Here is a 26,839-nt window from a genome sequence, read left to right as displayed (position 1 = left end):
TGGTATGAATGTTAGACCATCTATAAGACAGTTCTTTTGCCATAATGTCTGGCCAGAAATTTTGGGATCAAAAGTTAGGTTTAGGCTGGTTCCCAATTCAGATCGCTGCCGTCTTACAACTCTAATCTCCTGCTCATCCTTAGTGGGTTCAAATAATACAGAAGAACATTATATTACAATGTGTGTAATTATTTCCTCTTAATCCACACACAGTGAAAGTACAGGTGGATAGCAAATTACAGTAGCAAGGGAACAGTTTTTTTAAATTAATATTGTAGATACCAATTTATCTATTGTAGAGACCAATAAAACCACAAAGATTAGCTGAAAACACAGTGTATCAAAGCATTTAAGTTGAATCTTCTCTTTCCTCTCTTCCCCCTCATCAACATTCCATGTTTGGATGAAGACTATCTTAACTATCTCGTTTTGCAATACACTATCTGCCTCACAATCTGTTTTGTCTGCCTTTGCCCTTGGCCCCAGTGGCCTGTGTGTGTAGCGTCTTCCCTCTAGCTGTGTTATGTACCTGAAAGTCAAGAACGAAATAAGGGTTTCCACTTACCATGCATACCTTTGCATCAACACTTGGCCACATCTCAAAAGGCAACAGGTCTGTGTGGAGGATTTTCTCAACAGCTCGTCCTTATCTGTTCTTCATCTGAACAGGGTGTCAAGGCCACCATTACAACTATCATCGTGTTCATCTCTCCAGCCTCTTTTGTGGCTTGGAATGTCCCCTTAATTTTAGGGGTTTTCATAAGTGAGTATAAGGAGACAACAGCACAGATCTTTCTTCTTGCTTCTTGCTCTTAGGGACTGTGTAAAAATTCCTGGCATTGACCATGAAACTTGAATTTTAAAAATTAAATTAAGGACAAAAACTTCCTGTCACTTTTATTTTGTTTGGATTCATACATTACGTTTCACCTGTAAATTTAAGGCACACATCCTGGTATAAAACTAAACATAGTGGTATTTACTGACTGTTTTGGTCTGTGTGATGAAACAAGCTTTCGATCATGACTCCCCCAAATGATCTGAATGGAAAGCATTGAAACTGCTAAGCCATCTAAGCAATCTCCAAAAATTAAAATAAATTAAATATCGGGGGAAAAGTCACTTTACAATTATATGGTAATTGTATATGCTAAATGGTGACAGTCTTTCTATGCTCTTTGACTGCTCTTGTGCTTTAAGAATTTTCACTCTGTCTTTTGTTCTCTGAATTTGCTTCACTACAATCTATCATCCATTTGCATCCGCACAGACTAAAGCTGTTCAAACATCTGCAACTGTGTGGTGACAGGTGAGAATACTGATTCTTGTTCACCTTACCAACATCATGGAAACCGCAGATAGCGATTGTATCTGAACAGAAGAGTATGTCTGAAGTCAGCCAAGCAGAAACAAACAGGGCCCCTTCTGTTAGCCCAGTAAGGTTTCTTTGCTGTGGCTTGTCTGACATGCAGACAATGCAGGCAACAGCAGGTTAGGACTGTGGCTTTGATGGAGCAATACACTGAATATCATTTTAAGATTGTGTTACAGCCATTATCATTTTACTGAATCTGGTTAATAAACACAACAGAACCTACACAACACAAGCTGGAAAAAGTAATCTTTTAAACAATACTGTCCTTTGTGTAAAATGGTGCAGCTTATTATTAAACTAAAATGGCTGGTAGACATGAAATGTTAGCAAGAAACAGCTTGTTTCTGCCCAGTCAGTCCCGTAAAACCCAGGAGCCTAGAGCTGAATACTAATTTATTGTGGAGGCGTCTGCTGTGTTGTTTTTCCTAATCACTCTTTATTGGGATCGCCTGCTGTTCATTATAACTTTTAACTCACCCCAGATTTGGAGTGGATCTGCTGAAAGGTCAGAGCATTGCCTTTAGCCTTTTAAGATAAGCTGACTCACTAGATTGTTGTAGGGGAGAGAAAAAGTTTCCAGATGGTGTTATACACAGAAGAAAATGCCTCAAAGGTTGTACTAAAATATTGCAGAATCTCTCTTTCTTGACCATAGATATAGATGATCTCATTAAAACCCATCACTCAGTGCCCACTAGTGTCTCTGAGAAACACACAAAAGGTCCTCTGACAAAGTTCCCTTGATGCAATACTTGTGACAAATGTGAGAACTGAAAGCAAACTCTCTGGTTTTAAAGAGAGACAAAGTTCAAATAAGGAGATAAACGGGGGAGGATTAGTGCAAATCACAAGGCTTCTAATGGTGTTTCCCATCCTTGAAGCTTAGTTGACTTGGTTTGTTTGTTTCTTGCTGCTTACTTTTGTTTAGATTGTTAACCCAGTACATTTAACATCGAAAATAACATCAAAGCATGCATAACAGGTTCATATGTAATGCCAAGGTATCCTGACAAAAAAAATCCTTATCCACAGATTTCATTTTATGGTCAGCAGTTTCACTGTTTTGACGTAACCTAATTTACACTGCTGTACAAAGTTAAAACTCAGAAACTAGCCAGTGGATTATACTGTATAGTTTAAAAAAGTTAGCTGAAAACACAGTGTGTACTTCTAAACATTTTGTTTAGAAGTAGTGAAGACCAAACAGAATTAAAAGCAAAGAGTATATTAAAGCCATTCTCAACTTTCTAGAAAGATCACTCAAAAAAGACTGACAACATTATTTATACATTTTTGGTTGGAAAGCCAGTCCAACCAGTGTCCACAGTTGTAGTGTGAACACAGCGTACCTGTTTGGATTATCCCCAAGTGGCCCAAAATTGCTAATTCAGATTGTCCAAAAAGAGCTGAAAGTCTCTGAACAATGTTTTGCTTTTCAAACAGTTAATAAAGTTTAACATAACTTAAATGGGCCAAAAGCTGAACTAAGGCAGCTCTCAGCATTGCTGACATTTCTCTTCTATCAGCTAATCATGGGTTATCTCCACTGAGACACAGTTGCTTTGTAGACTCCATCTGGTTCACCATCAACTCACTCTGGAATGTGTGAGACAATAACAGAGCTGGGGTGGGAGCTCATATGGGTAATCCACTTCAGATCTCATTCTGCTCACACAATGAAATCATCCACTACATTGCTGTTGTATACAGGCAAAAGCACTCTAAAAGGTTACAGTTTTTACATGTGTTGGAAGTGTTTTTTTAGTATTAAAACTTGCACAAAAAGCTGCAGCTCCCTGACAGAATTTAGCCTGCCACTCTTGATGAAACACAGAATACATTTTACAAGATCTGACATTTGCCCTGATTTTCCTTGCTTTTTGTTCATGGAAAAAATACGAATAATGTTTTTCAGGAGAAAATGAAATAGCTTGGCGGCCTATATAGCACATGACCTCTAGGTAGGCATTTCCATTTGTAGGGTATGACAGTACATTATGCCATGTTAATCCTTCCAAAGCATTATTTCTTAATTCCCATCAAACGATCGAAAAGTCACCTAATTTATAAGACTGAACACCTGTACTATTGACGTTTTGGTTAGACAAACTTAAAGTCAGCAAACTGCCTAACAAACCTCCACTTGGAAAGCATAAGCTATGCCTTGGTTCGACTGGGACGCCAGTATCTTCATTTTCATTTTCAGTGCCTGCAGCGCTCCAGGCTACTGCACTAGTGTTCATCGAATTGTAGTTATTTTAACTTAGTCATCTATATTTTCTTGGTCAGACTCCTGAACTATGTTCAAAGATAAAAACAACTTTCTAAACTGAACATTAAAGTATTTAATATCTGACTTCTCAGTGCCTTGTTGCAGTATAGATTATAAAGCCTGGTTAGATTTTCGGGGAAGAAGCAGTAAGTAAAAAAATAAAATACTGCATCTCAAATGCATTTATCATCATAATTAATAGCTGTGTCTGATAGCTCTTAAGCATAACGCAGTTGCAGAGACTCATGAAAACTTCTGATTAGCAATTGCACATAATGTCCATTTAATGTGGCGAGACTGTTCTTTTTTGTAACCATTTATTATTTGTTTCAGACTATCAAATGAGGTGTTCTACACTGGCACACACTCACAGTAAATCAATGCTTGCTTGAAAACTATGCCACCACATAGTAAAAGTGACTTTTGATGAGCTCAGTTCCTAAAACATTCTAAGAACTTGAGGTCACATCCTGTTTCTGAATCTTATATTTATCTCTTTGTAATAGCACGACTAAGTAATTGTACCTCTTTCAATGCTGAACATTAAGTTTGTGAACTGTGTTATTTAGGAAACTGAATACATTTGATTTTTATCATGGACTGATGATTCATAAATCATTTCTATTCTAGTAACACGTGCAGACATGCTAAATGAACTCTCCTGCACACTCTTTGCTCTGGATGCTTAAATCTGTCAGCTTTTTTTCTAACAACAAAAATTATTTGTCTACACACTACTCTGTTGACTGGTGTGTATGTGCATGTGAATATAATAATAATAATAATAATAATAATAATAACAATGGATTGCATTTATGTAGCTCTTTTCAAGACACTCAAAGCACTTTACAATTCCACTATTCATCACTCTCACATTCACACACTGGTGGAGGCAGCTACAGTTGTAGCCACCGCTGCCCTGGGGCAGACTGACAGAAGCGAGGCTGCCATATCGCGCCATCGGCCCCTCTCGCCAACGCCAGTAGGCGGTAGGTGAAGTATACTTTGTATACTTAAAGTTACAGAATGTGAGGGCCTTTCACAGCAGCTCCAGTTTTTCCTAACACCTCTGGCCCAGGTCATTGACTTACAGCAGGTTTCTTTACATAGCACATTTGGATCATATGGAGAGATTTAGGTCAGCACCGGATAGAGACTGCTGTATCACCTGAGAGCCAACAAACACCTTAAATGAGTCTCATATTTAGAAAATCGGTTTAAAAAAAACCCCACTCCTATTTCTGTCAAGGTTACATTGAGGCTAAATTTATTCTTTTAAGATTTTTCAGTTTAGATACCTAAACATTTCTTTCTGGGATTTATGAGGCAACTATTAGCTTGCAAAGCTGCAACCTCTATTCAATTCTAATGCCTTCTGCCAACTGATATGACATTTCTGTTTTTAATTCAGGTCCTGCTGACAGTGAAAGCAGGAAAAATCTTCATCCCCAACCTAACTTAACTGAGAGTAAGTGAATAATGTTTGAGGAACGCTACATCGCAAAAGAATTGATTGCACAAGCACATTACATGACAGTGCATCACCATGTGTCATGGATAATGGATTTATGGATAAGTTTAATGGCTTTTATATTTGGCAAATGAACAATTGCATGGTACAGTTAAGACCTTCTGCCTGCATCAGCACAGTCCTCACTTTTCTGTCAAACTCACAGCAACAATTTTACAAATAAACATATCAACTATTAGCCAGGTGCTTGGGTTTTTTCTTGCCTTTCTATAAGAGTGTTTTCAAGGTTCAGCCTCTTTTGTTTAGTCTAAGGTTACCCTACAAAAATAACTTTATAACTGTAAACACATTAGAATGTTTTATTTTCTAATTAACCAGGCTGCCAAGTCCCACCTCATTTAGATGTCACAACACTAGTGCACATTTTTCATAGAACTTTGAGCGCCTGCTAAAATGCAACGCTATTACAATACACTACTAGCTTGTTTTCTGAAAAAGGACACAGCCCTTTTCTATACTGGTCCTAATACAGAGATAAGAAATGTAAATGTAAAAATCATGTATTAATTTCAGAAACCTATCAGCAATTTGATGAAGCCAGATGTAACTGTCAGTGTAACACATTCACCATCTAAAATGTTTTTGCAAGAATGCTGGCAACTTCAATACATCCATCAGTTTGAATGTGAGAATGTTAGACTGGAAGCATTTAAATAGAAAACCATCAAAAAGTGCTTGTATGAATAGGTGTGAATGAGACGAGTTGTATCAAGCACTTTGAGTGCTCAAGAAGAGTAAGTAGAAATGGGTTGTATAAGAACCAGTCCTTTTATGTTTATCCCAGAATCCCAACAGTAGATGTTGCATGTGCATAAACATATTGCAACCAGACAGTCTCAGAACATTTTGGTCGTATGTTGTTGTTTCTGTAGTTGAAACAGGGCACTTCAAAACCATTACTTACTTTTTAGTTTACCTATATTTTACAAAAGTCTTTCAAGTTATCAAATCCTCATTAGCTGTAGTTATACAGCTGAAAATACTGGTATTCATCCAGTTTTTCTGTCGTCTTCGTGCCCTCATCTTGCTAGTCTCACTTGCATGTGATTTAACAGGGTTGAGCATTAACTTAAGATATAATTATTAATTATTCTTTGGGGGGGGTAATTTTCGAGTTTTAGTTCATCTTTAAAGATGAGTACTACGAACATAATCTGTGTAGTTGTGGCTAACACACTGGGGGGGGCTAAGGGCCACTCCTGGACGTTTCTCTGGGAGCTGCAAAGAGAGAAAGACCTGCCTCCTCAGCGTGTGGATTCAGTCCTCAGAGCGCTGACAGCTTGGAAACGCGGCTGCTCAGTCACAGGATGGAGAACATCTGCAGTGGAGCAGCTGTTACACGCTGCGAGTTAGCTCTGGAAGTCCAGCGCGTCTTCTGACAAAAACTACGCAGCCGGAAGAATGACTAAAGCTGTGCTGCGACAAACCTCAGCATGGGTTTGTGTGTCTATCGCGGTATGAACGTTTTCGCCCGCGGTAAAAGGAAAAAAGCAGCTACGCCAGATGTGTTTGTTTTCTGGGACCTTTCCTCAAATCCTGGAGCTCTCAGAGGATTGTTGGCGTGGAGAGAAAGACTGAACCCGATTTCCAAGTGTTGCCGTTCCCCCTGAACATGTGCAAAACGCCGCCGCCCGCACACACAGCGTTATGGGCCGACAGTTAACGCCAACTTGAATCTAAAGCTGCCTGAAACATGTTTATCTTGTGGGTACCGTTGAGTTTATTCTTCGGTTGTATTATTTCGCAGACCTGGAGCGTTATTTCGTGGGAAAACTGGAACGCTGAGCTGCACAACCAAGGGAATGAGTTTGGGAAATCGAGCTCTCAGCCACATATCATTTTTATACTGGTGGATGATCAAGGCTTCCGGGATGTCGGGTACCACGGCTCCGAGATCAAAACCCCGACCTTGGACCGGTTGGCAGCAGAGGGAGTCAAACTGGAGAATTACTACGTCCAACCGCTCTGCAGCCCGTCCAGGAGCCAGCTCATGACGGGAAGGTAGAGTGCATTATAGAGACCGTACAATCTGTCCCGGTTGTAGTAACCATTCGTCGTGGAGTTTAGAGGAGAAACTATAGGCGTCTGGGAAGATCAAGGACGAATTTGGTCAGAAATAAATACACTATAGGAAACGATCTCCAGGCTCATGTGCTGTCCGTGCCCTCATACAGATCTGTCAGGCGAAAAGTGCACTGAAAAAGTGCTTTGTTTTGAGTGAGCGGTGATAAATACATATACACATTATACTATATTTATTGTTATAATCTTTATTGTTTTTATTACATTGTTGCTGCAGCTGGGGATCAATATAACTACTTATCTGCAGTGTAGCTTTATTTTATAATATTACAGTGTCATATTTGTATCTTAAAATCTGAAAAATAATAACTGGCTAAAGCTTAAAAATTGTGTGGGGTACAAAGTCCATTATTATAGTACATTAGAAGTATATATCAGCATAAGAGAAACACCTAGAGTACATTAAATAAATAAAAAATTAAAGTACCTTAAAGTACATTAAAGTTGTACCCCAAAACAATTACTAAAGTTACATTCATGCACTGGTCATATACATGCTCTTATCCAATTCATGCCTATGGCAAGATTACTCAAGTACTGTAGTCTAGAGACAAATCATCTTTCAGGAAGAATTAGGCCACCCGACCACCCCTTTCTGGGAACAGCATTTTCCCATTCCACATTTTTCTTAACTTTAAAGTGAAGTAAGTTGCTTCCAAGTACAAGATTACAGTAAGAGTAAAAAATTTTATGGCATAAATCTTTTATTTCCAAACATTTTTAAATTTACAAAGAAGACAGAGGGCATCATCAGGAAATTAATCAAACTTTGAAGAGCTTTGAAGATTAAAAGGATATGGCAAACGATTACATAGTTTGATGCTTTCTTTGAATTGTAGCAATTTCATTACTACTGAACTATAACACTTTTTCAGACTTTCCATCTAAACATTGATTTGCAGATCTAACTATTGCTGTCTTTGAAGGCCCTGTTGGGCCCAAACCAAAACCCCAAACCAAAAGAGCTAACAGGTCATGGGAATTGACTGTGGGGTACATTTATAGCTTTGGAGTTTATACAATGTTTTGCATCACATTGATGGGTGTCCAAGACAATAATGAGAAAATTGTAGCACCCCTGGCTGCTGCCCACTGCTCTGATCACGTGGTGGAGCCGCGGCCTTAGGATCCATCTAGGTGTAGATTCAGTTATGGTTCCATGCTTCTGATAATGAGCAGGTGGTCACAGATACACATGGTGAGGTTGAATATGGGTGAAAGAAAAGCATCCCTTTCTGTGTTGAGACTAAAACATTACATGTCTGTGTAAACTGGATATTCACAAAAGCTCAGAAAACAAAATTGTCTCAAGTCTCACTGGCATACTTGGAGAGACTTGTCAGGACAAATTTAAGTCACTAAAGGACTGAATCCAAAACATAAGACCTTCTTAAGCTCCTGACTGAGTTTTTACAGGTTGTTTAGACTGGTTACCTTGGCTACCAGCTGCATCTGAACCATCTTCATGTTCACCATACTTGCATTATAGTCAGTCAAAAGTTTGGGCAACCATTGAATGTTTTTTTCCTTATTTTTATGACTATTTACATTGTAGATTCTCACTGAAGGCATCAAAACTATGAATGAACACTTATAGAATTATAAAGTAAACAGAAAAGTTAAAAATTACTCAAAACATTTTTTAGATTTTAGATTGTTCAAGAGAGCCACCCCTTTAATTACTGCTTTGCTCACTCTTGGCATTCTCTCAATGAGCTTCATGAGGTCGTCACCTGAAATGGTTTTCCAGCAGTCTTGAAGGAGTTCCCAGATATGCTGAGCACTTGTTGGCCTTTTTGCCTTTGCTTTGCGGTCCATATCATCCAAAACCATCTCAATTGGGTTTAGGTCAGGTGACTGTGGAGGCTAGGCCATCTGGTGCAGCTCTCCATCACTCTCCTTCTCGGTCAAATAGGCCTTATACAGCCTGGAGGTGTGTTTGGGATCATTGTCCTGCTGAAAAATGAATGATGGTCCAGCAAAGAACCGCCACACCACCACACCTCCTGCTCCATGCTTCACAGTGGAAACCATGCATGCAGTGACCATTCGTTCACCTTTTCTGCCTCGCACAAAGATATGGCAGGTGGAACCAAACTCATCAGACCAAAGCACAGATTTCCATTGGTCTAATGTCCATTGTGTTTTTTGGCTCAAACAAATCTCTTCTGCTTGATGCTTTTCCTTAGTTGTGGTTTCTTAGCAGCTGTTTGACCATAAAGGTCTGATTCACACAGTCTCCTCTGAACATGTAGAGATGTGTTTGCTACTGGAACTCTGTGTGGCATTTATCTTGGCTCTAATCTGCGGTGTAGTTAACTTGCGATTTCTGAGGCTGGTGACTCAGATGAATTTATCTTCAGCAGAAGAGGTGACTCTTGGTTTTCCTTTCCCTTTCCCTTTTTGATGGTTTTTGTGACTGCACTTGGGGACACATTCAAAGTTTTAGCAATTTTCCTCACTGACTGACCTTCAGTTCTTAAAGTAATGATGGACAGTCATTTCTCTTTACTTAGCTGATTGCTTCTTGCCTTTTGAATTCTAACAGTTGTCGAGAGCTGTTTAGAAACCTGACTTCTGTATGACACAAGAAGCTAACACTAGCTTACACTAGCTGCACAGGTGGCCGAGTACATTGAATAGATTCGAAGAAAGCAGGGAACAATCCACACCACTGTAAAAGGCTGTCCGTCTTGTCAGCCAAGGAGGAAAGTTTAATGGATCATGGCACTGATGTTATAATGCCAATGGATGATCTGTAGGTAGAGATTGCAAGTATTCAGGGATACCACGACCATAGTCTTGCATGGCAAGCTTGCACTAGTAGATTAATTCAGAAGGCCTGCAAATCCACGAGTGTACAGGGTAGTGATGCAAGTTCAAGTTTACTCAGGTCATCAGACAAACAATCAGTTATGTTGCTGATAGAAAAACAAGTTAGCGGCATGAATTCTGGTCTCAGTATAAAACAGTTATTCATAACAGTGATGTACTGTGTAAATGGGAGAAGCTATCTGACTGGAACATTAACAAGAGTGCCAACAGAACCTCTTCAGAACCAATAAACAAAATTCAGTACCCCAGTGAAAAAGTCGCCCTAAGGGCATGCATAGAGCTACACACAGCAAATGGAGTTTATCACACTGGATATATTGTGCAAGTACAAACATGAAAGAGAATATTATCCAGAACATTCTGTGACTGCTCACAAAGAGGAACCAAGAAAACTGGCAAAGTGTTATGTCTGCCTTAACACATAGTGAAATTCTGCAGAGTTGAGTGTTTCACCTCCTGACATCATCAATCAGTTTGCGATCAAAAAGAAGTACATTTGAGTACTGATAGTAGCAGAACAAATGCTTTGGTGTCATTGCATGCTAGATGGAGGCAGCCAAAAATGCATAGTTCATGAGAGCATAGTGAAAGAGCAAATGCTATCATTGCTGAGGCACAACTTTGGATCATCCACTCATGTGGGAGTGTCACTGGAAAATGTGGTAAATACACAGCAAAGAGTTGAAAAGGACAGAGCAGCTTGTTGGTTTCACAATAAAAGGCACTGAACTCTTATTGTCAATAGGAGGGAATTATTAATGGCAAGTAGTGTGTTGCAAGGTTGAGAAAATAACAAAATCACTAATAGCTGTTGAAAGCAGTTTAGTATGTACATTGCTTGGACCACATTCAGCATCAAGTGTCACCAGTGTTGGGACTAACGCGTTATTAAGTAACGCGTTACAGAAACTACGTTATTATTGTGGTAACGAGCACGGTAACTAGTTATTATGCCAAAATCAGGAACGCGTTAGTCGTTACTGGGAAATAGATACGGTCGTTACTCGTTACTTCGTGTGGTGGCTATCGCGGAGCTTCCACAGATTCAGTAACATTAGCAAGTCGTGGAGGCCAGCAGGTGGATGAGGGAAAAGGGACGCAGAAGGAAAAGAGACCCGAGGCGGCCGCCGGTCCGAGTGTGAACCATTGACTGTAGAAAACATGGACGACGCGACCCCGCCTCCTACCATTGTGCAAAAATGAAGCCAAAATACCCCGCTTGTGGAGGCTGCCATCTTGCAAATTTGGAGCCAGAGTCTGCGCAGTAGTGACTTGAGGTGGAGCGACTGTGTACACACACCCGCTGGACGTGACCGCAAACACGCCCCCCTACACTTTTTACGTAGCCCGGCTGCTCGAGTTTTTTTTTACTGGTGTACCGCGACTGACGACTCGTTTAATTAAGGTAAATACAACCATGTCACTGTTATAAAAAAGACACACAGCTTATCATCTTATAGTTCTAAAATCACTCTGTTGTTAATTCGTTAGTTAGATTAGCCGTTAGCATACGCATTGTGTTGGAGGCTTGTTGCTAGCTAGTTAGCGATGCTACACACCTGCTACTCTTAATAGTCTTCAACACTTATGTTTTTTTTTTATCCATTTTTAGACAGCGATGAGATCAGCTGCACACTCTACAGAGGCCCAGAGTTACTGTTAATATCAAAAATATAATGCTGTCCCGTGAGATTTTAACACAGACTGAGTGTAATGGATCTAAAACTGTTTAAATCTCTACAGCCTGGTAACATGGAGACTTTAAAAACATCAGCAGAACGTCTCAGTAGTGTAGTCTAATTTGTTCTTTTCATTTAATAATAGAGTCCATATTATATCAACAGCTACATTCACCCTGGAGAGAAACTAGTGAGGGAGGCCATCAGGACCAAGCTGGGTTTCCTGGGTCCAGAGGTTTGGAGAAACTTCTTCCCTTTCTTTCATCACAGCTGTCCTGTGCCATAAGTTCTGTTGACCTGCTGTAAGAGGCATCATTTAAAAAACACCAGGAAGACTGAAGCTCATGGCATTGATCAAGCAGGACTCATGATCTTCACCAGCAGCTCCCTCACAGGGAAATCTTCAGCACTCCTCCGTAGGCCCGCCCCAGGAGATGGATAAACCCAGCATTTCATCAACACTGTGATGAGACCTTTGGTTTGTGTAATGTAATAAATACTCAGATACTCCCCAGAGGCTCCGGACTTTTACATAAAGATATTATAGTCAGTCCTGTAGAAAGTTATATATTTAAAAATATGTGATCCTCTCTGGTTACTCTGGTATGAATAACTCTGAATCACTTTATGGTAAATAACACACTGTGTGTAAAAAAAAAAAAAAAAAAAAAACTGTGAAAACTTTCAGATGACAAGTTTGTAGTTCAAACTTCATCAGGTTTTATTTAATTGTGTTAGAGAAAATCTCATATGCTCTTCGTGCAGCTGAGTACATCAAGTGTGAAACACCAAACTGAGGTCCTGTTAATGCTGATATATAGTGAGACAGTTACATGAGTGATTAAAACTTTTTTTGTCTTTAACTTTATCAATAAAACAGCTGCAGCTTTCACTACAGCACGTGTGACACTTTGACCTTTGTACTGTTTTCATCAGTTCATTTTGCAGTGAACATGTGAACATGTTGGATGATCTGTCTGCTGTCACTTGATGGGGCTGAGGTCTGAATCTGAGGGCAGCTCCTGTAATCACAAAGACAACAGAACCATCAAACTCAGATATAAATTTTATCCCTCAAAATTGAAATAAAGCTGATTCTTCTGTCCTCACACACTCAGGATCTGAAGTTCTTCTCTTACATTTTTTTCAGTATTACAGTACACTACAGTACTTTAATCCATAGTTCCTGATTAATGAGGAGTTACTGAAGTACAAGCTTTTAAAAAAAAGGTTACTGTCTTTACAGATGTGGCAAGAGACTGAAAACATGCTGTTGTTTGCACATATTTAATATTCAGCTCTGCACAGGAGCTGAAGCAGGATGCAGCCTGTTGCTTTTACAGTATAACACTTGTAATAAAAGTACAGTAACAGTAATTAGTGACTGAGCAGCCCGGGGCGTTTCTCTTGATTTCTTTAGTAAATTCATTCACCTGCACAGCTAAACGAACCCTGACAGCCGAGTGCTCATTTTAGCTAGCTCGGTCTCAGGAGCTAGCTAAGGACGGTAGTTACGGAGTAGCTTACAAACACGTTTAACTTACCGAAAAAGTACAGCGGGGCCTCGGGTCCTTCTGTCGGGTAGTCCAGTTTACTGAAGAACACCTCAGGCAGGCTGTCAGGTTAAAACACTCGGTCGTGTTTTCGTAGCGTAAACGCTGGCCCTCCTCTCAGAGCCTGAGCTCTATCTGCTATTCGCGAACAGAGATACGCAAGTTTCTCCGTGACTGCAGCTGTCAGTCAAAGCTCTTATGATGACGTTTCACGCCAATTTAACATCACCGCGGTAGGAATTAGAATCAAACTTATGGGAAAGGAGACCCCTTGAACATCAGTCAGCGTGATGAGAACTATTGAAAACATAAGAAAGAATCTTTGGAAAAAAATTATCTAAGGAGAATAAATTTATTTTAGTCTGACCCCAGTCCCATCCGCTAACATGGAGGAGGCGGGGTTTATGACCTATACTGCAGCTAGACACCAGGGGGCGATAGAGACGTTTTGGCTTCATTTTTGGGGAGCTGTCGCGTCGTCCATGTTTTCTACAGTCAATGGTGTGAACTGAACTTCAGGTAGGAAGTTATGACCTGCAGTCTATCTGGGTCAGATATAAACCAAGTTTAGGTGGAGTTTATTTTTGTTATTCTGATTTTTTCCATACTGCGTACTAGCTAGCATGATGGAGTTTCTATACAGCTGGGTGGGTGCTATGAAGTTAATGATGTTGAACTTTATTTTGTTCATAAGTTATTAGAGTTGCCAACTGTCCCGTCTGGTATTCAGAGAAAATATTACACGTTTCTTATTGAGGTGAAAAGGAACAGTTTGTCCCGTAATTCAGCTACATTGAAAAAGGCACAAAGCTGGAGTTATTCTGTGTCTTTGCTGCACAGCTGCCTCTTCTTCTTTCATTCTCCCCCCTCCCTCTCCAGTTTCTACTTCAATCATGAAAACTGATCAATGATCAGCTGATCCTCAGTTGAGGCTGAAAGAAGCTTCGGTGCTCTCAGAAGATTAAAAACATGGCTAAAGTCAACAATGACTCAAATGAGATTAAACAATGCTGCTGTATGTCCACCAGGAGAAACTGGACAGTATAGATGTAAAACCAATATGCCAGCAGTTTATCTCAGTTAACGAGAGGAGCAGGCATGTGTTTGGCTGCTTCACATAGTGGACATTGAGTTGTTTTGTGGGGACACCAGTAGTATTAATGTCTGTTGCTGTAACAGTAGCTCATGCTTAGAATAAAAAATCCCAACTCATTGATTTGATCGGGGCAATAGTGTGGCTAAAATGTTGCATTATTTTGCTGAGAGATCTTTTACTTTGTGGTAATCTTGGATGGACATAAACTACCAGGTCATTCAGTGTTCCCTTAGTGCTACTGTATCAGAGATGTTGGTGTAATGTAACTGAAGTAATGTTGTTAAGTCCTTAAACTCATATTTGTTTATTGTCATGACTGTATTTCAGGGCTGGACTGGCCATCGGGCATACCGGGCATTTGCCCAGTGGGCTGCTCGTGATTTTTCGTTTTTATGGGCCAATGGGGTTTTCTTCCTTTTCTTTTTTTAATGATATAAATGAATGGTGGTGGATTGGCCAGTTGGTCATGATCGACTCTGGGCTGGACCAATTACAGCCGAGGAGGTCAAACTTTAAAGTTAAGGTGAAAAGGAACGCGATTTGTCCCGTACTACTTCAGCTAGAAAGTTGCTAATTCAATCATGAAACTGATCAATGATCAGCTGATCGGCTTTTCTCTCTGCGCCAGAAAGAGGAAACCAGCGGAGGCCGCAACAACAGCAGCATGTTTAAGCTTGATCAGCTGTTGTTAGCATTTATTTAATATTAATTTCTAGTATCAGCTGATGTTTGCTGGAGCCACAGCTGTAAAGCTGCTGGTCATGATGTTGGTTTGGATATGTGGTGAGAGGGAAACATGAAGATGAAACCAGGAGATGTCCTTACTGAATAATCAGAGCTGAACAGGTGATGGAGAAACAGGTTTACCTTTTAGGTGACATGGATGAGTTGAAGGGAAGATATGAACTGTTTCTGAGAGACAAATAACACCAGGGTCCTTTTCTAAGTAGCTGACAGCTGGTAACTGTGCAGGGGCGGGTCTAGCAAAGTTTTGCCAGGGGCCAGGTAGGCCATTAACAGGGAAAGGGGGGCACAAAGAAATACTTTTCTTTCTTATTCTCATTTAAAATGTCTCGCTTTTAACAAATAATTATCTGAATCTTTCAACCAATATTTTCATCTGATGTAAAATGTATAGAAATCCATTATTGTATTCAGTAAATATTAAATCTAGTTAGTATACCGATACCCTAGTAAGTTATAATATTCTTTACTTTGTTAAGGTACCATCTGTGCAGTCTGCAATTCTGTTGAAGAAAGATGTTGAATCTATTTAATTACTGGAGAAAAATAATAGATTTATGTGAATTTGTTTTATACGTGCATTAAATTTAAATCGGTTTTGTTAGTTAAGCATCTTGAGGCAGAGGGTGGGGGAGTGATTCCTACTTTTTTTCTTTTCTTTTTTTGCTGGGAGTTGGCAACCCTTTTAGTTATAGGTATATGTAATTATAAATTAGGTGTTACTGTTTAGAATACCAGAATAGGGAAGGTGGTGTAGGTTTAAGCTTATTATAAAGGCTTTAAAGGATTTATGACTTTTCCAGAAATACCATGGTGGGCCGGTCACTAGTCAAAATGCCGATATTTTGTCCCAGTCCAGCCCTGCTGAATTTGAAGTTATTTTTATTTTTGTATGATACCTGATTTATATTGAATATGGCTGAAGTAAACTAAAGTCTAAAATACTTAGTCATTTGTTTAATTGTAATTTAGCATTATATAACTCACATATAAAACTATCAATTGTAATTTTAAATGGTTTAAAAGCATGTAGAATAGCATATGTAGGCAAGTACATTTCTCCTTTTGTTATCAAGAAGCAAAGATAAAAAGGAAAAAAAACCCTGAATCATTCGTCCCCACCAATGCCAAAACGAAATCTACACCCTTGGTTGAAGGGAAGTTATGAACTGTTTCTGAGAGACAAATAACCCCAGGATCCTGTTTTAGGTAGCTGACAGCTGGTAGCTGTGCAGGTGCGGATCTAGCAAAGTTTTGCCAGGGGGGCCAGGTAGGGCATTAACAGGGAGAGGGGGGCACAAGGAAATAATTTTCTTTCTTATTCTCATTTAAAATGTCTGGCTTTTAAAAAATAATTATCTGAATCTTACAACAAACGATTGATAGATTGATGCATATGATGATTTTTCCTATAATGGTGGGCCGGTCTCTAGTCAAAATGCCCGGGCCAATTTTCTGTCCCAGTCCAGCCCTGTATGCAGCTCATCTGCAGTCTGGAGTTACCTACATCTTCCTATTCAGAAGGCAGAATTTCCGAGTTCTGAGTACAATCAAAGCACCACGACTGCAGTTTTTGTGTTGGATGTAAAGGCGCACATGACGCTGTGACGTAGGCTAGAATCATGGCAGCAGTCAATGACGGTCCAGGCGTGGGATTTCTCTTGTGGAAATATGCACATTATCTTTTCCTTTCTATTGGTAGGTGGCACAGTGCACTTGTGGCAAGTAAGCAAGCTAGAAGACTGGCAAAGTTATGGAAGCAACACATTAACAAGAGAATTCTGAGTAAAACCAAAGTTACTTTCCCTAGTAACTAGTTACTTTGAAAATAACGAGTAACTTGAAGTAACTGAGTTACTTTTGATAGAAGTAACTAGTAATGTAACTAAGTTACTATTTTAAAGTAACTTACCCAACACTGAGTGTCACTGAGACAACTGGCAAACAGCCTGAGACTGTGAAATACTACATGCCACATTATGAGATAAATTAAGAGTGGTGTTTGATGCATCATTCTGATGTTTTAGGAGCATTACAATACAATACAAAGTATTCTGATTACCGCCTATTTAAACGGTAACTGTAACAGAATACAGTTACTCATATTTTGTATTTTAAATACGTAACGCCGGTACATGTACTCCGCTACTCCCCAACACTGGATTCCAGTGACAGTGCTGCTGCCTCAACATTGTGACTCAATTACAAAGTTTCACAAATCCAGAGCTGTGGTCACACTGTGCTAGCAAAAGCAATCCTGCTGAGCTAAACACCACATGACAGTGTTCAGAACCTTATTCAAAGTAAGCTGTGGTGGAATGAACATGTTTCACTGATGAAGTTAAAAAGGATTGATGTGTTCAAGATGAGGTGAAGCTAGTGGTACTGCCTACCAGTAATAGAGACTCTCAGCTTCTTATTCAGTAGTGTATTGTGTGATGGGGTCAGAGATACTGTTTTGCAAGTGAGGGAGATGTACTGGTTGTTAAGGGGCAGATGGTTAGTGTCATGCTGTTAGATTTGCAGGTGAATGAAGGTGAAACTAGCATAGCAAGTCACATCTCCATTACCGAGCGACAATGCCAAAACGTTTGCTTGAGCAGACCAAGTTTTAAGATTTAAGTTTTTGGAAGTCAATTAAAGAATCAGAGATTACAAGATTTTTCAGTGATAACAGGATCACCTAGAAATTTATTGTCATGCATGCTGCTTTGTGGGGCTGCTTGTGGGAAAGACTTTTGGGATCTATAAAACAAGTCTAAAGAGGGTCCTACGGAGGGCTTCACTAAACTTTGAGGAGTTAAATGGTAAATGGTATTTGTATAGCGCTTCACTAGTCCCTAAGGACCCCAAAGGGCTTTACACATCCAGTCATCCACCCACACATTCACACACACTGGCGATGGCAAGCCACAGCCACCCTGGGGCGCACTGACAGGGGCGAGGCTGCCAGACACTGGCGCCACCGGGCCCTCTGACCACCACCAGTAGGCAACAGGTGAAGTGTCTTGTCCAAGGAACAAGGTGAACTCCCAACTCTTAAGCCACGATCGCCCCTGATAGGATAGGATCCCCTGAGTTTGCTGATAGGAGGAAAGGCAGTTTTGAATCCCAGACCTCTGTTCTTTGTATACAGTGAAGCGTCAGAGCTCCAGTTACTTATACCCTCTCATTTCCTGGTTGGTGGGAGACTAATTTCTCTTCTGCCATCTCAGGTGACCAGCAAAAGCCAGGAGGACATGGGTCCAAGATGGAGGTGGAACTGCTGGTGGAAAAAGTTCTTGATGGATGTAAAATCTAGTCACAAGTATGAAACTCCTACGCCTACTCTGGTGAATATAGGAGATGTTGTCCTAATTGGACAAGATAACCTACCCAGGCAAACTTGTAAAAAGGGCAGGATAACGGAGTTGTTTCTAGGGAAAGATGGGTGCATTTATTGATTTAATGTTCACATTTCTACAGAAAGTGTGCCGTCCCTTGGGCAGCATCGCTGGATTAAAAAGATTCTGCCAAGGTTGACAGAATGTTTTTAATCCAACAAAACTGCCCAAGGGACTGCCAGCCATCACAGCTTTGCTCAAGTTAATCAAACAAAGGAAGTTAAATGATAACTGGGGATCGACTGGTCTGGAGCAAAAATACAGCGTATGGGCAATATTAAAACATCGTAATCTAAGATACACAACATAAGATCCAAGCCAAGGGAGCAATAGAACTGCAGAGATAGCAAGGAAATTAACAAAGAGGCTGCTATAAGGAAGAGCAAAATAAGTTGAACTACTCGAGGCTGACTTTGATTAAATGCAGATCATTAGGCTGAGGCTTCTTATTTGAGCCATGTGTGATGAGAAAGTTGTGCAGAAACACTAGGAAAAGCTCCCAGTTTGGGCAGCTAGTCTGTCCGGGAACCTCCTCAACCTCAGTGGTTGAAGGAGTCACCAGTTCACTTGCCATGCGGGACCTTAGCGATTGTCAGCGCTCTGTGATTCAAGTTTAATAACATGTATGATTTGCTGGCGTTTTGGCTTAGTGGTTGTGTAAATAAACCAGAGAGATAGCATGATTATAGCTGTGTTTGAAAGCAGAACTTGCATTTTCCTGGGCAAATACAACAGCTGTCTGTACATGATAAGAACTGGAAGTGAGCCACTCTTTGCTGGAAATATTTTTCTGGCTATGTGAGGCTTGAGTCCAGGCTAGATAAAAGAGCCAGCCCCCAAAGCTTTAGATCCTCGGCTTATGCCCCGCTGGTCTCAAGAGAGCAGTAGTTACTGCAGTCATTATTTAAGTCCTTATACTAAAGACCTAGAAATGTCCTTCAGGTGCTCCAAAACCTATAAAGTCAAATCATATTCACCCTCGTGTATGTCAAAAAGAAACAACACAGACATACTTTGAAAGTCTTTACCTCCACTCTGTAGCATTTTCCATCAAGACCTCAAGCTGGTTTTACTGATTTGTGGAGCGAGCCCAGGCTGCTCTTAGCATGACATGCCAATTACACGGCTGTAACCTTTTGGTATGTGAACACCATCAAACCTGCAGGAGCTGCTTTGGGGCTCTTTAGGGTCAAGTCTTAACGCACATGTATATGTCTAAATACATTTGACATTGTTGCTGAACATTCTTGTTCTTTCTTTTCACCTTCTAAGCTGTATCGCCCAGTTTCCTCTTTTGTTCTATCGGGACTGATTCAAAAGGCAGAAGGAGAAGAGTAATCTTTATTTAAATAGAATTCAAAGAGATTGAAGATAATTTAGAGTATTAGATCCAAGTTCTCAGTTAGTTTTTAACAATGCTAATATGATTATTTTTAGCTTGTGGAAAAGTATTACAAGACTTTTGAGAGCAAGGTTTATAGGTTCTTGCTTTTCAGTGAGTTAATTATGTAATACAGATGGCGTAAACAAGTTCTTTTGTCTTTTTCTGACTGTCCCATTCCAAGCTTAGATAATGGTAGCATAACAGCATAACAATAACTGGATATGAATATCTTGAGGTTATATTACATGACAGTACATTCCTAAATCTTGGAATCTTGGAAGCTCACTTCTCTTGACAACTTTAAAGAAAAGCAGATGTGAAATAAATGTATATGTATACATATATATATATATATAAATAAATATATGTGTGTGTGTATATATATATATAAATAAATATATGTGTGTGTATATATATATATATATATATATATATATATATATATATATATATATACACACACACAAATATTGACCTTGTTTGAACTTGAAAAAGACGCCAGAGATCCAAAGTACAGTGGTATATTTATTTATTAGGCAGCAAAATGAATTCACATTTTATACCCAAATTTAAACTGGTACACTGGACTTCTCTGAGATGTCAGAAAGTATAACACTCAACCACTAATTTTTCTGTTTAGTAATGCAAGTAACTGTATTTTGGCATTTAAGCAATAAATCTGAAAAGTGACAGATAACAAAAATTACAAGGACTATTTAAGGCAGTGGTTGCATAAATCATACCTTATGCAGTCAGCTGAACACTGAATGTAGCTGGGTTACAGTTACAGTGCTTCACCTGCCTAGACCACCAATTGACAAGAAAGTCTACCCATTGCCATATTATACGATAAGGTCTGGTATGGTCTCGTTTTAAATCCACCTCAAAGACTTGCAACGCCTAGAAACATCAGATTCAGATATGGGCCTTACTATTATCCTGTAAAGTTTGACATTTCAAAAGTCATGGGAACCAGCTTTGGATATGATTCAAAAATATTTTCTATGTTATAAAGATTGCATTTGCAATCCCCAGTAGTTTTGGAAAAGGGCCAAAAACACATTTTGAATTAGCAAAGCACAGTGTAAGGCCAAAAGCATAATTCTGCCAGCTGCAGCTGGCACTGAAACACTGGTGATGAGGTAGGTTAGGATTTCCCAGGAACAAGTTAGCAGAGATGGTGAGAAATAATCATACAAATATTCTCCACATAAGCAAAATCCTTAGCATCTGAAGAGTATTTACTTCAGCTGTTGGCTCCATGAAACTGTATAACAGCTATAATCCCATCAATTCATCACACATGTGCTCAGCCTAGAAAGCTCTGTGCTTATGATCAAATGGCTGAAAGGTTACACCCATATGCAATGCAATATGCACAACTTTTTGTTTAATGATAAAATGAAAAGATCAGACAAATTTGAAAAGCAGTTCTACATAATACACAGAATACTGTGTCGCAAGTTAAATGGTGTTAGATACAAAGTCAGTTTTTCATTTTACATCTGATTTAACATTTCTCTTTAGAACCACACCAGTTTTGCATGTAGGTCATGTAATAGTTTGTGTTCCAGTTGTGCTATAGCCAGCCAGAAGTACATTTTTATACGAAAAGGTCTGGTATTTTATGCTTACAGGGAAGTACCATTTTTTCGTCCAACCATATCCCAGAAATCCCTTCATCCCAATCAATTTGCTACAAATATTCACTTGGACTGGTAGAGTAGTGCAGTGGTTTGTACTGTCACCTCTTGGGTTCAAATCCACTTCCAGATCCTCACATATTAAAGACATGTTATATCAACATGCAACATGCATGTCCAGTTGCATGTTGCTTGTTAAGGTTAATTGTGACGCTACGGCCAAATGAACAGAATCAACTTTTGGAGATTTACTTACCTGGATGATTGAGCATGCATCAAGACATCTACAGTAGTGGAAGCCTAGTGATCTGAACAGACTATAATAGTGAACAGTGTACACACTATGACAGAGACTATAACTATAGCAGTAACCAATGTGAGCATATGGTGAATGATTAGAATAAATGACAGTCATGATTGTGGTCATTGGGAGGGATAGGGGGGAGGAGCAGTGGAGACGGGTTAAGTTGAGTGTGAATGGAAAGGTTCAGTGGGGGACTGAGTTCAGTAGGGTGACAACAGTTGGGAAGAAGCTGTTCCTAATCCTGCTGGTTTTAGTCTGTGAGGTCCTGTAGCGCCTTCTAGAGGAGAGGAGCTGGAAGACTTCATTGGCAGGATGAGAAGAGTCCCTGAGAATGATGTGTGCTCGGCATAGACATCTCTTCTTTTAGACATCCTCAATGGCAGGAAAGTGGAGTCACTGTGATGTGTTAGGCAGTTTTCACCACCTGCTGGAGTGCTTTGTTGTCAGCGACAGAGCAATTACCATACCAGACTGTGACATGCTCTCAATGCTCTCTATCGCTCAGCGGTAGACATTACCCAGTATGTCAGTAGTTCTTCTTCAATGTCCTCAAGAAGAAGAGGCACCGATGGGTCTTCTTGACCAGGCTGGAGGTGTTAGTTGACCAGGACAGATTCTTAGAGATGTGGGGGTTCTGAAGAACTTGAAGCTGGGAACCTATTCAACAGCTCTGCTATTTATGTACCTGAGAAGAGAAGTACAAACTTACTGAAACTACATTGCAATAATAAGTGATTGCTATTTAAGCCATTGTCTGCTGAACGTACATTATTGAACTATACTGGACTATACTGGAATGAAGCAGCAGCAATTGTTATTATTACAACACACATAGCATGATACTTGCACTAGCAGCATTTGCGTGCCAGTGCAATTGTCTGACACTGCCAGGTTCATCATTAATAGGCAAGGTTTAGAATTTTAGCTTTGCTGGCAAGTGATTTTTGTTCAAGAGACATCAAGCAATTATGAACCAAACTGCTTTCATTTAAGGTGGAGTGTAGCATACTAAGGGAATTCAGATAAAATAATTTATAGGACATATTACAATAACACTTTGTGTTTTCACTTATTTTTTAAGTGTATAAAGAAAGTGTTTATGTCACTTTGAAAACTTATGTCAAGCCTCCTCCGTGGTGATGTTTTCAATTGTTGAGTAACTGATTGTGTAGTGGCATATGACTGGGACATTCTTGGAAGTTCTGTACGTGGAAAATCTGTGTTTTGAGTTAGAACTCATAAACGATTCTATAAAACTCCTGCAGGTCTAAGTTTTTGCAAAGTAGCATTAAAAGTCAAATAAATCACCCATCTAAAAAAATGAATTCCCTTGCACACCAAAATTAGGAGTTTATATTTGCATTTCATATCAAAAGTCCTCAATGCACAGTATAGTATCTGTTCTTCATTTATCAGATGAAGTACAGGGTGACCTGCTGCCAAGTTGGCTGCAGGTTACCCTTTGCTACAAATCATAGTTTACTGTCTGGTCTTTGGTTTGTTATTTTTGCCTCCCATTACCCATCAACTTCTTTTCACTGGACTTCTCAACATTACCCTGCCCTTGCAGGCCTATAAGCCCTCTTCTGCTTTGGATAATAACATATTCGTGTAAAATTTTCAGTACAGAGATCCTCTCTGTGAAAAGTCACCCTATTGGGGTGTGTAGGGCTACTGTGGTTAATATATGACAGTTTATCTCTTTTTTCTTTTTTCCTTTAGATATCAGATCCACACAGGCCTTCAGCATTCTGTCATCCGAGCTGCTCAGCCCAACTGCCTACCCCTGGAAAATATCACTCTGCCCCAGAAGCTAAAGAACGCAGGCTACTCCACCCACATGGTAGGGAAGTGGCACCTGGGCTTCTACAAACGTGGATGCCTTCCTACCCAGCGTGGCTTTGACACGTTCTTTGGCTCCCTGCTAGGAAGTGGGGACTACTACAGTCATTACAAATGCCAAGGCCCTAGCATGTGTGGCTATGATCTGTATGAAGGGGAAGAAGCAGCTTGGGAACAGGACCGCGGCTTGTACTCTACTGTGATGTTTACACAAAAGGCTGTCAGTATTTTAGCAAATCACAACCCTCGTAAGCAACCTTTGTTTCTGTACTTGGCTTACCAGGCGGTTCATTCCCCACTGCAAGTTCCTGCTCGCTACCTCGAGCGATACAAGGGCATTCCAAACCCGTACCGTCGTAAATATGCTGCCATGGTTTCCTGCCTGGATGAAGCCATTCATAACCTCACATTAGCACTAAAGCACTATGGTTATTATGACAACACAGTTATAGTGTACTCTTCTGACAATGGGGGCCAGCCTTTAGCAGGAGGAAGTAACTGGCCCTTGAGGGGCAGTAAGGCCACATACTGGGAAGGGGGGATCAGGGCAGTGGGCTTTGTTCACAGTCCCTTGTTAATGAACAAAGGAACAAAATGTCGATCTCTGATCCATATTACTGACTGGTTCCCCACACTGGTAACCCTAGGTGAGGGAACTTTGGATGAAGATCTGAATCTGGATGGGTATGACGTCTGGGAAACTATTAGTGAAGGCCGCCCATCACCTCGTCATGACATTCTCCATAATATTGACCCAATTTACATCAAAGCCAAAAATGGATCGTGGAAGGCTGGGTACGGCCTATGGAACACAGCTATTCAGGCTGCACTCCGAGTTGGCCACTGGAAGCTACTAACAGGTGTGCCTGGTTACAGTGACTGGGTGCCCCCACAAACTTTTTTGAATCAGCGGCTAACCACTCGCTTGCATAATGAACGTGTCCGCTGGGACCGAGGTAAGTCCATCTGGCTGTTCAACATTACAGCGGACCCCTATGAGAGAGTGGACTTGTCTCAGCGCTACCCGCATATAGTAAAGAAGATGCTAATGCGGCTAGCTCAGTACAACAAGACTGCTGTGCCGGTGTGCTACCCAACTAAAGACCTGCGTTCTAATCCTCAGTACAATGGTGGGGTGTGGGGACCCTGGCACAAAGACATGAGGGAGCAGCAGGAAGAGGATGAAATGTATAATAACTTATTCACCAACCATCTCGGTAAAAAAAGATGGGAAAAAAAATCAAAGAACACAAAGTCGAGAAGAGAGTAGAAGAATAGCACATTACATACCACATTTGTGAATGCCTTAAGTTATATTTGCTCAGGGATTAATGCTTCCTCTTTCAGGATTGTGCTGTCAGACATTCTAATTCCAGGTAGTTTTAACTTGACTCCAGAAAATACTGTATGAACAAAATGCAGATGGACATTTTCAGAGTTCCTCGAGAGAACAATTAAAAGATCAGTTGTTCGAACACTACTGCTATGCCCAGACAAAACTAAGACCTCATGTAAGTGACAAGGACATTTAAAGAATGTTTATTTTTCTAGATTCTGTTGCATGCTTGACCTGTTGTCAGATTTTTCTTATAGATTGACGTTTCACTTAGAGTAGAAAACAAATTTCACTAGACAGTTGCCATATATATTTGGTGACAGACAAATAAAATAAAACATAGTTCTATTGTGTTGTTGATTGTAGCACTAAGGTACTGTGGAAACAGATGTGCAAGTAGATGTGTGTTGTTTTTTATAAGCATAGCCAGTGTGAACTTTAAGATAATAGCGTTTGTTCCCTTATTCTTAGATGATATCTGGTTGAGCACAAACCAAACTGAATGTGAGACAAATAAACAAAATAAAAGCCCTAGACACAACATTTCAAGTTCTGTTTTACTTGTATTTTACTATATCCTGATTTTGTTTATTCTGCTAACAACTACTTTTGTAATTTGAAAACCTTGTGTATGTTTTTCATGTTTAGAAACTGAAAGGCAGCTTCTGGGTATAGTTATTTATGGAAAATACAGTAATTTTGGCTTTTACAGGTGAGTAAAAAGTGAATTGCTTTCTTGCAGTCCTTAAAAAATCTCTCCCTCATCACTTAGAGTGTACTGTACAAGAAGTTGGGATCGAAGAAAAACGAAGAATGCAGCTATTTATATGAAGTGAACACACATACATACAACCTTTACAGCAATATTTTCTTAAACATCTGTTGCTTGGCACCCATGGAAACAGTTGGAAGTCTTACGACTGACTTGAGCTGATTGCAAGCTTTGCCAGTATATGATTGATCAAACTTTTATGAGCCACTTAGCTATTTTAATAACAAAAAATGACCTCGAAGTACACCACTTCCTAGAAGATCCTCTGTTAACCAGATGCATGGATCTGGTACAATCTGAGGGATCAAAATAGGGCTTCCCCCAAGAAAGGCTGCCAGGTTGCTTTGCACATCCCCCTCTCTCTGCAAGCGCCAACTTATGACCTCAGACTGACTCAATTTTTACAGCAGCATTTGTGTACACGGCTTATGCTGATATGAGCATGGTTCTTTTGATTCTTAATCCCCATAAATGTGAAGAAAGTGAGGTCAGTTTCAGTTTATGATACTGTTTTTCCTCAGCTCATTCACAGTCATTTATGTCTACAGGCAGATTGTACCCATGGGAACAGAATTTACCTGGCTAAGCTCAAATTTATTTCTCACCATAAAACGCAGGTGATGGCATCTCGAGTATCTCGAGCTACAGCTGAGAGTATAGAAAATCAGATTCTTATTTTCTCTGCAAAATTTCCCCTCCTGTGGGCCATGGGAACACTTAAACCCTGGATTCTCTTGGAATTCACATTTGCTTTCACTTATGGGCATTAGCATCCTGCTTTATGGGAAAAAGAGCTGTAACTAACCTATAAGGCAATACATCAAGCTGCTATCTCACTTTAAAAATGCCCATTAGTGCTCATTGGGAATGATAGGACAAAATAAACCTTATGGATGGCAAAACCAAAAAGCTTTGATCTGGCTGAAGTGTGGCAGGCAATTTTGCCTTATTGTGATGGTTTCCTTTCAGTCATGGCACTGTGTGAAACACATAGTTTAGGTTCTCGTA

At 40.0% G+C, this 26,839-nt stretch overlaps 1 protein-coding gene across 2 annotated transcripts; it reads left to right on the top strand.

Annotated features, from left to right (window-relative positions):
* The first annotated feature begins 6,439 nt into the window (after positions 1-6,439).
* Positions 6,440-25,588, top strand: arsj (arylsulfatase family, member J). 2 transcript variants are annotated; one of them, XM_006809000.3, is made up of 2 exons: positions 6,440-7,179; positions 23,604-25,588. In XM_006809000.3, the coding sequence occupies exons 1-2, from the start codon at positions 6,872-6,874 to the stop codon at positions 24,991-24,993; spliced, it is 1,698 nt and encodes a 565-aa protein (XP_006809063.2). In that variant the 5' UTR covers positions 6,440-6,871; the 3' UTR covers positions 24,994-25,588. The 2 variants fall into 2 exon arrangements, with proteins under 2 accessions (XP_006809063.2, XP_035771870.1); XM_035915977.2 differs by lacking the exon at positions 6,440-7,179 and adding an exon at positions 18,391-18,474.
* Positions 25,589-26,839: the final 1,251 nt, after the last annotated feature.

Source organism: Neolamprologus brichardi, chromosome 3 (assembly GCF_056152115.1).
Source record: "Neolamprologus brichardi isolate AB-2024 chromosome 3, ASM5615211v1, whole genome shotgun sequence".
In the NCBI taxonomy this organism is placed as follows: domain Eukaryota; kingdom Metazoa; phylum Chordata; class Actinopteri; order Cichliformes; family Cichlidae; genus Neolamprologus; species Neolamprologus brichardi.
The sequence above is the reverse complement of the archived record's forward strand: the minus strand, read 5'-3'. Positions and strand labels throughout refer to the sequence as shown.

Excerpts from the sequence above, each read along its gene's own strand:
- arsj (XM_006809000.3), top strand. The coding sequence starts at position 6,872 with ATGTTTATCTTGTGGGTACCGTTGAGTTTATTCTTCGGTTGTATTATT. Across the intron at positions 7,180-23,603 it reads AGCCAGCTCATGACGGGAAG|ATATCAGATCCACACAGGCC; the intron begins GTAGAGTGCATT and ends TTTTTCCTTTAG.